The following is a 15,749-nucleotide window of genomic DNA, read 5'->3' on the forward strand; positions in this document are numbered from 1 at the left end:
TGCAACAACACAGAAGTACACTAGCTACTGGGCAACTACAACATGCACAAGCACCTTGCAACCTTAAAAGGAGCTCACATGCAAGAGCCTTTTGTTTTGTATTTTTCCCCATAAATAAATGTTATAATTTATATTTTTCTTCTACATTGCTGTAGGTATGTGCTGCCTTCAGAAGTATTGTGAATGGCAGGAAAGAAATGAATGATGCACTATAAGTTGCTATGCTGTGCAAAAGAAGGAGTAGAGTGATACGTGTGTACATTAGCTTGCATGATAGAGAATTGATTTTTACAGAGTTATGCTATAAATTGTCAGTGCAAGTGATTCATACTTGTTAATGTAGCAAGCATTGTTTTATGCCAATGGTATCTGTCATCTGATCTCCATAAAGTCCTAATGAGATTGCACCATGGATGCGTCCTGTGAGATAGTAAAAAATGAAATGTGCATAAGTGAGAAAACGTATGTTTGGACAAATATGGCACTGTGATGTAACTGAGGTAAGGGGTATCTTCAAATTCTTTTATACCCCTTACCTCAGTTACATACATTATATATATATATATATCAGTTTTATGGTTTTGACAAATCTATTTTGATGAAAATTTTACAACAGCTGATGTTTGTCCAAACCTGAATATTTCTCATTATTCACCCTTCAAAGGTTGAAAGTATTGGGGTGAATCAAACCCTTACTCTTGTTTGTTTTTGGGTTTTTTTTCTCCTCCTCCTCCCATCTCTTAGGTTCAGAAAAAACGAATGAATCTCTTTTGGCGAGGTTCAGAGGAGACGGAGTCAGATACAAGGCTAAACTGATTGGTATTGATGATGTTCCTGAAGCCAGAGGTGACAAAATGAGCCAAGATTCAATGATGAAACTGAAGGTAAAGTATTAAACCATTCTCTCCTGCCAAAATTAGTGGCAAGCCATTCAGCTCAAGACTATGATCCGATATTACATTGCACCTCAGAGCTGAGTCAGTCTGAGTGAAACTAGAGCTCCCAAACCCTGGACTGGTAGGAAAGACGGAGAATCTCAGTCTTCAAGAAAGATTTGATTCCAACTACTGTGCAGTCATTGCACAATGACTATTCTAGGTAATTTATGAAAATTCACTGCCATGAGAACATCTAATAGTCTGAGGACAATTTTCCGAGAAAATTGGCTAAGCAACAGATTCTCTGTTGCAGCGGTTCTCAACCTGTGGGTCGCGACCCCGGCGGGGGTCGAACGACCAAAACACAGGGGTCGCCTGTGTGGTGGTCGAACGACCTGTGTTTTGGTCGTTCGACCAAAACACAGGTCGTTCGACCAAAACTGATCTGCGGACCGACCCCAACGGCCCGGTCCGCAGACCAGTACCGGGCCGTTGGGGTTTTTTGCCGGGCCGCGGCTGCTGCGGGGAGGCGGGGCGAAGCTGGAGACCTGCCTCCTCCAACCCCAAAAGGGAGCGCGTCGCGGTGCTCCTCCTACTTACTTCCTGCCCGCCCTGCCCCGGAAGACAAATGTTGCCGGAGCCGCACGGGCAGGAAGGAGGAGGCGCGTCAGCCGCGTGCAGAAGAGGAGCAGCGCGGCCCGAGAAGACCAGGGCTGCTGCAGAGCCCATCCTGTGGCAACCCGTAAAGAAGAGGCCCAGAGGTGAGAGAGAGGTGTGTGCGAGTATGAGATGAGTTGAGAGATTGTGTGTGAGTGTGAATTGAGAGACTGTGTATGTTTGCAGAGACAGCATGTGAGAGCCTCTGTGTGTGTGAAAGAGACAGCATGTGACAGTGAGAGCCTGTGCTTGAGCAAGGCAGCATGTGGGGGTGTGAGAGAGCCTGTGTGTGAGACTCAGACAGCCTGTGCCAGTGAGAGACTGTATGTATGAATGATTGCATGACAGAAAGAGCATGTGACAGTGAGATCCTGTGTGTGTATGTGTGTTTGAGAGAGAAATGCATGTGAGAATGAGAACCTGACTGTGTTTGAGGGAAGAAGACAGGTGGAGAGAAAAGAAACAGAAAAAAAGGCAATATAAAAGGAAATGGCAAAAAAATAAAGGGAAGCAGATGTAAAAAAAAATAAATTACTTTTTACTGATTGGTACATGTAATCTTTGGGAATGTGCAAGAGTAGCACTTTCTCTATGGCGGATCTCACAATGTACGAGATCAACATGGAGGAAGTGGAAACCCAGGGGGCCTGCACAGAGGAGGCAGCAGAATGGGCTTCAGTGCCAATAGCAGCAATCAACGCCTCCCCAATAGCCACGTGGCAGCAGTGGCAGTAATTAGATTAATTGTTTGACTCAGCTGGAGGTGACAAAGTATGAAGTGGGATGTGAAATCAGCTTGATCTGGTGGAGAATTAGGATTGCTGTTACACATGAACTGTATTTGGCAAACATAAAGGGAGCCAGGATAATCAATTGAAGCCTGCAGCTGAGGACTGATTCATTATGACTCATGTAGAAATTAGTGCATTTTCCAGATTAGTCTGCATAACACAATTCTCAACATTCAGCATTATTTCTGCTGCATAGAGTTTTATCTGAAAGACTCTGAGGTTGTGAGGGAGCCAGTAAGAGTGAGAGCATGAGTGTGTATGAGAAAATCCAGGGGAGTAAGAGTGTGTGTGTGTGTGAGTGGGGGGGGGGGGGGGAGAGTGTCTTACACCCTGAGAGTGTATCAGTGTCTGTGAGAGTGAGAGGTTATGGTGGGTATAAGAGCATGAATGTGTATGTATGTGACAGTGTATGTGTGAGAGAGAATGGACATGTGAGTATGTGTGAGAGAGAGAGGATAACCTCCTAATCCTCGACAATATCAGGGTGACTGGAAATCAAGAGCAGGGGCTTTTTAAAATCCTTATTAGTTTTAATTATTGTGTGTTATTTGATATATGTGCTGTTTTGAAATATTATTGGTGTTTGGGAAATTATAAAATGTATATGATTTTAATTAATAGAAATTCTATTTATCAGTAATTTTAAAATATTCTTTTATTAGTATGGTTTTACTATTATAACTGATGCTTTATGTTTCTTAATTTTATTGTTTTATGAGGAATGGTGGTTCTGTTTATAAATGTCATAATAAATAAGTATGCACTAAAATCCAACCCCATCCATAACCCCGCCCCCATATTACCAAAGCCCCGCCCTCGCCCCGCCCTTGCGGGGCGAGGGCGGGGCGAGGGGTCACCGCAACATGAGGAACTGTATTACGGGGTCACGGCATTAGAAAGGTTGAGAACCACTGCTCTGTTGGAAGGCTGGCACCCCTCCCCCCTGCTCCCCAGGTCAGGGATTAAACGGTGCATAAGCATTTTTAATTTTCAATTGTGGACACCCTGTTATTTCCCGGATCTACCTGCAGAAAGAACTGGTGCAAAAGTACATGGCCTCTTTTTAGGCACATACCTGTTATTCATTTCCAAAGCAAACCTGCCGATGTGGTTTCCCTTTGAAACATCACTACACAATATATGCATTCTAAAATGGGGGTTTCTCACATTTTGTCTCTGTTGGGGAAAAATGCTTAATCCCTATGTCCTAAATCACTCAAAACTGTTGTACTGCTTGAGATTATTTCTCAACTTCTCATTTGTATGAGAGTATAAAAGATGGCCAGTTATTATTTAAGAAACATAAGCATAGACTATGTGAGAGGCCACTAGGTATCTAAAAGCCAGAAACACTTGTATGGCCAGGTAAGTTTCTTTGTTTTCTTCCAATGTCTGTTACTTCCCAGAAAACACAATTCCACCCCCGGGGTTACCAAGGGATTCCAGGTATATACACGAGTCATTTAAATACATGCTGGCATAAACTCTGTTCAGCAGTCCACTGTCAAGCTGCGAACAAACCCTTAGTAGTAGGCCCATGCAGCCTTCTTATACAGATAGTCCTCCAGGTTTGAAAGTACTTTGGTTGTCTTGGCCCCAATTGGACAGACCCATGCCTTCCTGACAGCTTCCACTACAAAGAGAGACTTTGCTCTCTCTAAATAAATCCTTAATTCGCTTCACCTTAATCTCACTATTAATGTTCCCCCTCTCTCTGCACTTTTAGGTTTCTTCCGACTGGCTTTAGGCCCTGTGTCCCTGGGATTGGAATTTCCAGCTGCCCCTTGTTCTCCAACTTCTTCTTTCAAGCAGGACTACTTTTACTAACTCCTCTAGTGCTTCCTTTACAATGCCTGCTGCTACCTTCACATCTCTGAACTGTTTCAGGCTGGGCAGACGTCCTTGTCAGCTGAATGCATTCATTAAGTATTAATGCAGATAAAACATAATAATTAGTACCTGTGATAGCTTATTTTCTAAAGGCAGACATCGGTCTCTGTGCTATGCACTCAGTTAGTGTTCAGTTGCTTCGTACATTTGTGTTAGCTTTTTCTTTGACTCATTTATTCAGTTTGTTTCAGTAGTTTATGTGCATAAACTGAATTTTATGGGTGTAGAAATTTGCGCACACAAACTAATGAAGCGAATGAAATTGAAAACACATCCCCTTCTTTATTGCCGTAGAATTCTTGTAGGGATTCATGATGCATACTGGCTAGTAATGCTTCTTTTTCTTTTTACTGCACTGAATTTATTTTCAGTAATATAATCTCTGCCTAGTGATTTACAATGCAAATTCCCCTGCAGACTGTTTTGAAATGAGCAGGAAATGGCATGGTTAAATATGGCAGAATTATGTAACATGCCTGGAATGTACATCTCTATGGATTTTTGAGTAGTGATCATTTTACAGTGCTGGAAGTATTTTAAAACATAGAGAAAGTTTGGAGGTTTTAGTATGCTGTTTTTGAAATATCTGCATTTAAAGGTTGTTTCAAAACAAATATTTTTAAGAAAATAATTGAAAATTTCATTAACACATTTCACAGCAATTTGGCAAGAAAGTGGTTTAGATTGCTGTAAGGAACCATAGATGGATCTTGAGACTCAAATTTAATTCAGTTGACAGATTATAAGCTTTTGATTAAAAAAACAAAAAAAACCTTTTCCTGTTTGTGTCTTTGGCAAAACTGTCTTGAAAATGAGATTCAGTATAACTGACATTTGATGGTTTTTGTAGACTGGACTCTCATTTTAATATTGAAATTCAGGACAGCTTAGCATGATCATAAATCAATGACCTTTAAGAGAGGTAAAACATTTGGGAAGATGGAAATGCCTAGGAATCTTTCGGTATTTTGTTTGGAAGTTGACCTTTTACAAAAGGGAGATGTTTAAGGATGGTGCATGTATAATCCCAGCTATAGGATCTATTCATGTTAATGTCACCTAGTTGCAGAGGTCACTGTTCAAAATGTTAACATTTTAAGTTACTTAAAGGTGCATTTTAAGTAACTTAAAATGCACCTTTAAAATGTTTCATAATAAGTGGGTTGACCAAAAACCAGGAAATGATACAGACTGAAGGTATCATGGACCGGATAGTGGAAAGCTGCTTAGAAAATTTAAAGGACATCTAGTTTAACAAGCAAGTTTTTAGGAAGATCAGTGAACAATGAGAGAGACTGGTGAACTTCAGAAGGGAGATTATTGAACATAAGAAATTGCCATACTGAGTCAGACCAAGGGTCCATCCAGCCAGGCATCCTGTTTCCAACAGTGGCCAAACCAGGCTACAAGTACCTGCTTGGTTTTGATTGTTAATATTATTACCCTTAACTTAAGGCTTGGGGGTAACCTGCATGGAGCGGCAGTTACTACCATTTTGTCCTTTTCTGCTGTCACTACTATGTTATGTTCCTATGTTATGTGTGTTAGTCACTGGACCAATGGCAGCTGGTCTCTTGGGAATCTGCTGAGCCCCTCATACTGGTACATCTTTTCATACCGGGCTCCTTTGACTGGGAAGAGTAAGTTGACTGCACCCCAGGAAGCAGATTTGGTGGTGAAACTGCTCCTGTTTCTTGGGCTAACAGGCCTAGCCTGGCTCTAGTCAGTGAGATATAACGGTTCATGTATATTTAGTTATGGCATGGATTGAGCTAGGTCAGGTGATTTGAGATTCCCAGATGGGGATCACAAAACTTTTTAAGCTGGGGTCATAAGAGTCTTCAGGCACCATGAGCGGCAGCATTAGTGGAAGGAAGTATGTGTCCTGCCAGGGACCAGCCGGGAGGGGAGGGTTGAGTATGCATGGGCTTGTGAATATTGCCACAGCTTCTCTCCCCTCATTCACCACTGAACCTTACCCAAGAGAAAAATGTTGCCCCTGTCATTAGCCTGCCCTCTCTTTGCATCACTACTACCACCATTGGCCCAGAGCTCAAAGGAAAATGCTGCTGCTGTCACTGGCGCAGAGGGATATTTAAAGAAGGGAATGTTTGAAGGGAAAGATCAAATTCAGGAGGGTTAGAACAGCTGGAGAGGAATTGGGTAAGGGGGGAATGAAAGAAGATTGATTAGAGGATGTAAGAGATGAGCTAGGCAGGGAGAGGGGATCAGCTGAGGGAATGTAAAAGAAGGATTGAGAGGAGGTGGTGAGGCTAGGAGGTGACAGAGAGGGGGGCTTTCCGGTCTTTTGCATTGAGTGATACATATAAGATTTTTTTTACCTGCCGATGAGAGATTGTATGTGTGCACTTAGTGCAAAGAGCTCCTAGCTCTCAGAGAACGAGTCCGATCTCTGGAGGCTAGAGTGGCAGACTTGGAGGAGCTGAGGCAGACAGAGGTACATTGATGAGACCTTCAGGGACATAGCCAAGTCCCAAATCCAGTCTGGCAGTCCCAGTGCTGCCTTGGATCAGAAAGGTCTCCCAGTTGGAAAAAATCACCCTGGTGTAGCAGGAAGTGATCCTGTAGCAAGGATGTATTGTCCTCTCGCACTGAGGACAAGTCTACCGGGGCTACTGCCCAGGAGGGAAGGGTTAGGCCGGCCATCATAGTTGGTGATTCAATTATTAGGAATGTAGATAGGGTGGATGATGGATGTGAGGACTGCCTGGTGTGAAGGTGGCAGACCTCACGCGTCACCTAGATAGGATTATATACAGTGCTGGGGAGGAGCTGACTGTCGTGGTACATGTGGGCACCAACGCCATAGGAAAATCTGGGAGAGAGGTTCTGGAAGCCAAATTTAGGATTTTAGGTAGAAAGCTGAAATCCAGAACCTTCAAGGTGGCATTCTCTGAAATGCTTCCTGTTCCACGTGCAGGTCCCCAGAGGCAGGCAGAGCTCTGGAGTCTCAATGTGTGGATGAGACAATGATGCAGGGAAGAGAGGCTTCTAAGAAAACTAAAAAGTAATGGGATAGGAGGCAATGTCCTTTCATGGTTTACAAACTGGTTAAAAGACAGGAAACAGAGTAGGATTAAATGGTCAATTTTCCCAGTTGAAAAGGGTAAACAGTGGAGTTCCTCAGGAATCTGTACTTGGGCCTGTGCTTTTCAATATGTTTATAAATGATCTGGAAATGAATAGGACGAGTGAGGTTATCAAATTTGCAGATGTTACAAAATTATTCAGAGTAGTTAAATCATAAACGGATTGTGATACATTATAGGAGGCCCTTGCAAGACTGGGAAGATTGGGCATCCAAATGGCAGATGAAATTTAATGTGGACATGTGCAAGGTCTTGCATATAGGGAAAAATAACCCTTGCTGTAGTTACACGATGTTAGGTTCCATATTAGGAGCTACCACTCAGGAAGAAGATCTAGGCATCATAGTGGATAATATTTTGAAATAGTCAGCTCAGTGTGCTGCAGCAGTCAAAAAAAGCAAACATAGTTAGGAATTATTAAGAAGGGAATGTTAACAAAACGGAAAGTGTCATAATGCCTCTATATCGCTCCATGGTGAGACCACACTTTGAATACTGTGTACAATTCTGGTCGCTGCATCTCAAAGATATAGTTGTGATGGAGAAGGTACAGAGAAGGGTGACAAAAATGATAAAGGGGATGAAACAGCTCCTCTATGAGGAAAGGCTGAAGAGGTTAGGGCTGTTCAGCTTGGAGAAGAGACAGCTGAAGGGGGATATGATGGAGGTCTTTAAAATAATGAGAGGTCTTAAAAATGGTTTGGATAAGTTCTTTGAGGAGAAGTCCATTAACTGTTATTAATCAAGTTGACTTAGGGAATGGCCTCTGCTATTACTGGCATCAGTAGCATGGGAGCTTTTTAGTGTTTTGGTACTTGCCAGGTTCTTGTGGCCTGGTTTGGCCTCTGTTGGAAACAGGATGCTGGGCTTGATGGACCCTTGGTCTGACCTAGCATGGCAATTTCTTATGTTCTTATGGGGGATGAGGGAAATGGAGTGAGAGGGAGGAGATACAAGAAGATCAATTGGGGATTTTAAAAAGGGGTTGAACGTGAGAGAAGATCAGCTGGGGAGATGTGAAAAGGGCTAGAGGGGGTGGGCTGTGGAGGATATAAAAGGGGATCCACTGGTTGGGGGTGAAGGTTCAGAGAGGAGGCCTGCTGGGAGGGTAGGAGTTAAGTGGCGTTCTTCTGGAGGGGGTGGAAGTTGAGATGATCAGCTAGAGTGTTATAAGAGTGGAGTAATTTGTTAGAGGAGGACCACACCCCTACTTATCTATTTTGGTTGTCCTGTAGGATCCTGTGAATTGCCAAGTGCTAAAATGGCAGGTCACTTTGGATAAAAGCTTGGTAGCCATGAGCTAGATGTTTGTTTCTTTTTTGACTTTTTTTTTTTAATAATATTCGCCTTTCCTTGCTGCTCCATTGTAAATAAACCTACCCTAAGAAGTAAATTTATTTTTAACTCTGCTTTAATGAGCATGAGCAGTGTTACCTTCTTAAAGGGCATGAAAGACCTAGCTAAACCTTGGCCCATTTCATTCTACACAGCATAAGCATGTTCAAAATGTAACCAACAGATATTTGTGAAATACTACACATATATATAGAAACTTGAGTATAGAGTGGGAGTATACTTTTGAGAACATTTTAACATTAAGAACAAACGGGTCAATACACAAAAATCCACTGAGTGGATAATTTTATCTGGTTATCTTGCACTGAATTTTCAGCCAAATTTAACCAGCTTGATTTGTAGCTCAAAATTCTTCAAACCTTGGCTGAGCAAAATGTCTAGCTATATTTAGGCCTGCTGTTTGTGCAACTAGAATTGTTCAGTTATATTTAGCTGATGAGGAATGAAAATATGGATTAAGAGGTTCATATTCAGACAATTAGCCGGATAACCTGCAAGTTATCTAGCTAAATACTGCCTTTTTAAATATTTTGGGCTCTTATCCTGCTAAAATATAGCAGGACATCTCATTATTGGACTAAAATTTAGCAAGATGTAGGGATATTCCAAGGTAATTTCTGGGAAAAACTAAATTAGCTGGATAAGCTTTCTGCAGCTACACCACTGAAATCTCCTGCCAAAGTTAGCCAGATAAGTTTATTCAGCCATCTATGCAAGCCAGCCAGTGATTGAAGATGGACCCCTTACTACCTAAAGCTAAAACACATTCTGAGAGCACCTCTGGCTCTGTCCCTTTCTTGTACAGCTAAGTTTGTGTACCCTGCGTATTTAGCGAGAAATCTGTTATTTAATTTGCCCCCGCCACTGGCTAAATTTAACTGGCTAACTACTGAAGTTAGCCAATTTAATCTTTTGAAAATCTACCCTATGGCCTTCTATTATGAAAAATTCTGAACTATGCAAATAGACAACTATCCTTCAATATTTGTCTTATGGCTTTCTTGTGTTTTTTTGTTTTTTGTTTGTTTGTTTTTTACTATGGTGAAAAATGGTTTTCAAATTGCCTTGGAGGATATTTGACTTTGTTCTGTATGGAAAGTGTCTTCTGCATGTAGCTTTTTCCATAGGTCAAAATTTTACACAATAGAAGCCAATAATATTAATGCATGACAAAGATATTAGAGAGACCAGCAGTTGTATCGAGGAAATGATAATATGCTTAAAATATTGTCTGTAATTTACAGGACCTACATAGAAAAGACTTCCCAGTGCTACTTTATCACATAGCACGTTCATGTGCCCTTTTGGAAAGGTGTCAGGCGTGCCCCGTGCTGGACAGTCGGCAAGATATTGTGCAGTCATAGGAATCCATTTCCCAAAGGCCACGTGTGTTTTCTGCTACGGGCTTTGCATCAGTTGTTAAAAGGAATACATTGCATGTGACAACAGACACTGTAAATTGTTGTGGGTGAAAAGTGTGTGCAGTCACTTAACACCTGCTTTCTGGAAAAGTATGCTTCTAGATTTGAAAATGCAGCACGCGTGCATACTTTTCATCCCTTGACTAAGTACCCCCCTCCCCCAGGAACGTGGCCTGGCAGTGTGGCTGAAAGTCTGCATATTTATTTCACAACTTTCATCTGCTTCCAGGCTCTGCAATATTCATTCAGCGAGAAACACTTTTTTTCCATGTGTAAATTTCTATGAAAATTGCCCTCATAATAACTAAATATAGAAAGGTTGGGAGCTATTCCTCAGCGAATTTGGCACATGAACATACAATTTATTCACGTGACTCAAGATCAACAGTAGCACACTTTCACATTGACAATGACCCACTGATTAGCTTTCTATAATACCATAATAAAATAACATGCACTGAGAGTCTTTTTTTCCATTCACACCCCTGCTATCCTGATGTGCAGAAGCTTTTGCCATAAATCTTAGGTTATGGCAAAATCAAGACAACATAATTAGGACTGCAGTGCCATGATGAAGGGGGATTGTCAGCTCTGTGTATAATACTGAAGTTTGTGTACGGTTTTGAAACAAAATGTTAACTGTTGTGTAGTAACTGCTTTTATTTCTTGCGGTTAGGGAATGGCAGTAGCCGCTCGTTCTCAGGGACAGCACAAACAGAGGATCTGGGTGAACATTTCCCTCTCTGGAATTAAGATCATCGATGAGAAAACTGGGGTAAGCAGCCAACAGTACTGATGTGGTTTGCATATTTATTTATTTTTATTTATTTATTTTTATATACCGACGTTCGATCTGAGATATCACATCCTATATAATGTATATAAAGGCTTCAGAGCAGACAGATTTACTTTCACTGTGTGAGGAATAAAACAAGTTCGATTTACATATACACTGCACACAATCAGCATTAATTAATCAATATTTATTTCTTACCTTTCCATAACAATGCTCGAGGCAAGTGAACAGCAACAAATATAATAATAATCAACAAGTTATACAATAGTAAATAAAATAGAACATCCAAAATACATTTATTGACAATTTATTGCTAAGGCAGAACAGTTTTCTTTTCATACTTATCCAAAAAATACAAATTCCATTTTTGTTTAAAGAATATTACCGGTAAATGCCAGAATTCTATGTGATATTGCTTTTCGGGGGATTTCAGTTGAACAACACAGTGCATTTGAAGAGTCCCGTCAAGAACAGATGAAAACGTATTTGCCCAGATCTGCTAAGGCTCTCCCCCCCCCCCCCCCCCCCCCCACACACACCCCCGCTCCCCATACCGCCACCCCCACATTTCGAGCAGTATGAAAAAAGTGTTCGGTATTAGGCACGTAAGACGTTTTCCTTCATAGCACGATGAAATATCTGTTTTGAATAAGGCCCCCTTATATTTTCTCCTATAGGCAGACAATGGTTAATAATTTTATAATGAGATATATATTTTTTTTTTATAGGACTTGTCACTTTGAATTCACTAATAGCTTACAACACAGTTTACCCTGCTCTAACCAGAAACATTCTGGGCTTTGAGAAGTCGAACATCTTTCCAAACAGAAAAGAACATTAATCTCTAGCATTTATGTTTAAGTAAACGTATCACATATATAACTTCTGATTTTAGGTTTTTGCTGATAAACAGCTCCCCCCTCCCCAATGCAGAATAAAGAAAAGCCGGAAAAATATCTTGTCTAGTACGTTCTCACGCTTCTCTTTACCATTCTTGGAATCTTTTTTTTTTTTTTTTCCTCCTTTTCCACACTGATTCTTCAGTGGCACAAATCTATGCATTTGATACAGCCAGAAAAGACAGCCAGCAATAGCACATATACCATGAAAACGCCAATAAACATACAGATATTTTTTGTACCCTAAAAGAACTTCTAATTAGCTGGAAAATAAACACCTGTATTTACACTTCATGAACACCTAAAAATAGAAGCCCTACTCACGTCCTTTAATGTATTTGGCATTAGTAGTGGGCTTTTAGTAGTGTTTTGAACTGAACACCAACCTTTTTGCAACACCATTCAGCCTATTTTTTATTGCAATTTTCTTTTATAGAACTGTGGTCTTTTTTGTATTTTGTGATTTTTTTTTTTGTTTTTTTTTTTTGTTTAGTGTTAGTTGTGTGGTGATGTCACGTGATTTTGGGGTGTGTACCCTGAGGGTTCTATGTTGGTCTTATTTTTAATGTTTGTGTTTTAATTGAGGGAAAGGTAGTGTTGAGCAGTTCCTTAACTGTACAATAAGTTTGTTACGTGGAAACTAAATGGTATAGTATTTAAATATAGTTGAGCTAATAAATATTTAGAAAAGATTAGTCTGAACTGTGGGCTTTGTGAGCCATTTTGGATATTCTATATCCGTTGTCTGTGTTTTACTATTTTAATTGTACAACATCTTAAAGCGAGGCATTTTATCAATTGAAATAAACTAAACTAAACTTTCCTTTAAGCAGCAGCACTGTAGGATGTTCTCCCAGCAAGGCAGCCTTCACTTTGGCTCTCCACCAAGAAAATGTCTTTTTCAAAAACACTAAATTTCTTCCATACAGAGGAGGAGTTTGGGACTAACTCCCCTCTTCTTTGAGATCTTTTCTTTGCTTCCTCAGAATATCTTAAGTTCACTTAAAGACCCCAAGACAATGCTCACTGATCGATCTTAAGGGCCTGGGAGCCTTACCTTTGGACTACTAGTATAGGAGCAACAAACACAAGTAGATGGATCGGTTGTAAACAGGATTTTATTGAAGCTTGCCCGACTCTGGCCGAGTTTCGCTCAAAGAGCTGCCTCAGGGGCTTTAAAGCCACTTCAATTGGCTTAAAACATCGCGTAGCAAAGTCAGAGGAGATCAAAGCAGCTGGCTTTTTTTTTTTTTGAAAAATATTTTAAACAAGTACTTTCAAAAACAAAGTTTTAAAAGTATTGGTATTGCGTACTGTTTAAAATATTTTTCAAAAAAAAGCCAGCTGCTTTGATCTCCTCTGACTTTGCTACACGATGTTTTAAGCCAATTGAAGTGGCTTTAAAGTCCCTGAGGCAGCTCTTTGAGCGAAACTCGGCCAGAGTCGGGCAAGCTTCAATAAAATCCTGTTTACAACCGATCCATCTACTTGTGTTTGTTGCTGACATCCACCTTGGATCGATTACCGGTTTGCCTACTAGTATAGGAAACAGGAAGTAAGGAACTCTGAGCCAAATAGGCTCATGAATTTTGTTAAATCATTCACTTTCAGAAAGATAGCTCCCATTGAGGTGTGTCAGATGCATCACTATGCTTCTACTCTCGCTGACCTCCTCCATCAGTGTCCACAGAGACATTGAAATCACTAGTGAGGGACACTTTGATACCCTTACAGAAACTTTTCAAAATGATAGGCATTTGGGGCTAGTTCAAATACATTTACATGCATAAAACCCAGTATTGTTTACAATGATTCTAAAATCCTTCTCAAATTTCATCTGCCATTTAGACACTTAGTCCCGTAGTCTCACAAAGTCCTCTTATAGTTTCTCACAGTTAGCTGGAGGTCTGCAAATGTGATCACACTACTTTTTCCAGACCATTTATAAATACCGGTATATTGAAAAGCCCTGGTCCCAGTGCAAAAATCTTTCTCCTTTATGAGAAATTAACATTCAGTCCTATTCTGTTTCCTATCATTTAGTTAGTTACCTTTCCACAACAGGACACTGCCTCCTAGCCCATGAATTTTTAATTGTCTGAGTCTCTCATGAGGGACTTAGTGCATCTGGATTTCCAGAAGGCGTTTGACAAAGAACCGATATTAGGACACGGTCTGGATAGCAAAGTTTGCCAGATAAACTTATCTGGCTAACTTTGGTTGTATATTAAATATTGCAGCTACACTATTGAATATAGCGAGCCATCTTAAAGTTAGTTGGCTAACTTTAGGACAGTTCTTTGGCCCAACCAGACTTACTGTCTGATTCACTAAGGCTTTTCTCCCATTCTCTGTCTATGGGAAAATACCTTGATGAATCAGGCCCTTAGCTGGCTAAGGCCAGGATTCATCATTCTTCGCAGAATGATGAATCCTGCGAAAACGGGGGGGGGGCAGGCCTGCGAAAGCCTGCAGCCTTCTCACCACGGTGGTGTGCCGGCTGCTGGATTTCGCACAGAATAGCACCACCATGAAAGGTGGTACTATTTGGCTCGCTACTGCCAACAATAATGTTAGTAACATTATCGCTGGCAGCAAAGACCACTGACTCCGCCCCCTCCCTACCCCGACTCCTCCCCTCCCCCTAATTTGCATGATATCGCATGCAAAAAGGCCTTTCATAAATGACCCCCTTAAGTTATCTATCAGAGATAGCTGGATAAAGGGTAGATTTTAAAACCCACACATGGGCATCTATGTGCTCACAATTCCCGGTGCGCGCACATGGACACTCCAATTTTAAAGCACATGCACGACACACGCATGTTACAAAATCTGCTACCCACGCGCATGTGTGTGCAAGTGCTGACTCGTGCTCACAAGGGGTGTGAATTTTACTATATGCGTGTGGTGATGCAATAGGGCCTTTCCCCAGTTCCCTCCCAGTCTGCTCCAATAAACAAGTGAACTGGGAGGGAACATCCTAAACCCACTAGCTAACCACCTTCCTTTTTTTCCCCATCCACCCTGACACCTAATACCCCTCTAAGTAACCTAATTTTCTTTTTTTAAGTTACATGCTCTGTCATGCAGCAGCAGGTTGCACGTGCTGGTGCGATCCCAGCACTCGCTTCAGCGGGACAGTGTCTAATGGTGCTGACCTGGCCCACCCCCAGCCCACCCCATTTTCTGTATTATCTCCCAGTTTTAACACACGCCAGCCTTTTAAAATTAGGCAGTAACTTAGCCAGCTAAGTTGACTTCTCCCATTTACACCCCCGGAACACCCCTAATTTAGCCAGCTAATTTCTAGCCGACTTTTGTAATAGCCAGCTAGAATTTAGCCGGAAATATGCCCAAATATTCATTTAGCTGACTAATTTCTGAGTAAGCTGGCTAAATGCTTTTGAATATGGACCTCATATCTACCAGCTCACCAATTGGTGAGGCAAGACGTTCCTTGGATTAATCCATGTTGGCTGTGCCCCATTAATGTTTGTCTATCCAGATGATCAATAATTTTATTTTCCAGAATAGCTTCTGCCATTTTGCCTGGTACCGATGTTAGGCTCACTGGTCTGTAATTTCCTAGATGAGCATCCCTGGAATCGTTTTTAGAAAAGGGCTTTATATTGGCTACCCTCCAGTCTTCAGGTACTGTAGCTGATCTGAATGAAAAATTAGAGATTACTAATAAGTCTGCAATTTAATTTTGGAGTTCTTTAAGAACTCTAGGGTATATATCATCCAGTTCCTGTGGTTTTATTTCTCTTTAGTTGCCAATTTGCTTTTACATCTTGCCGATTCATGATGATTTCCTCTAAATCACCCTCAAAGGATGTTACCAGCATAGGTATTTACCAACACCCTTCTGGTAAAGATTGAAGCCAAGAATTCATATAGCTTTTCTGCTATGGCCTTGTCTTTCCTGAGCACCCCTTGGACCCCTCG

At 41.1% G+C, this 15,749-nt stretch overlaps 1 protein-coding gene across 10 annotated transcripts in view; it reads left to right on the plus strand.

Moving 5' to 3' along the window:
* Nucleotides 1-15,749, plus strand: part of DAB2 (DAB adaptor protein 2) — a 259,005-nt gene that overhangs the window by 154,814 nt on the left and 88,442 nt on the right. For all 10 annotated transcript variants that reach the window (XM_029578230.1, XM_029578240.1, XM_029578259.1 and 7 more), the window contains 2 exons: nt 745-884; nt 10,780-10,878. In XM_029578230.1, the coding sequence (XP_029434090.1) occupies nt 745-884; nt 10,780-10,878 (239 nt within the window). The remainder of the gene's footprint in view (nt 1-744; nt 885-10,779; nt 10,879-15,749) is intronic.

This window comes from Rhinatrema bivittatum, chromosome 1, assembly GCF_901001135.1.
Source record: "Rhinatrema bivittatum chromosome 1, aRhiBiv1.1, whole genome shotgun sequence".
Classification (NCBI taxonomy): Eukaryota; Metazoa; Chordata; class Amphibia; order Gymnophiona; family Rhinatrematidae; genus Rhinatrema; species Rhinatrema bivittatum.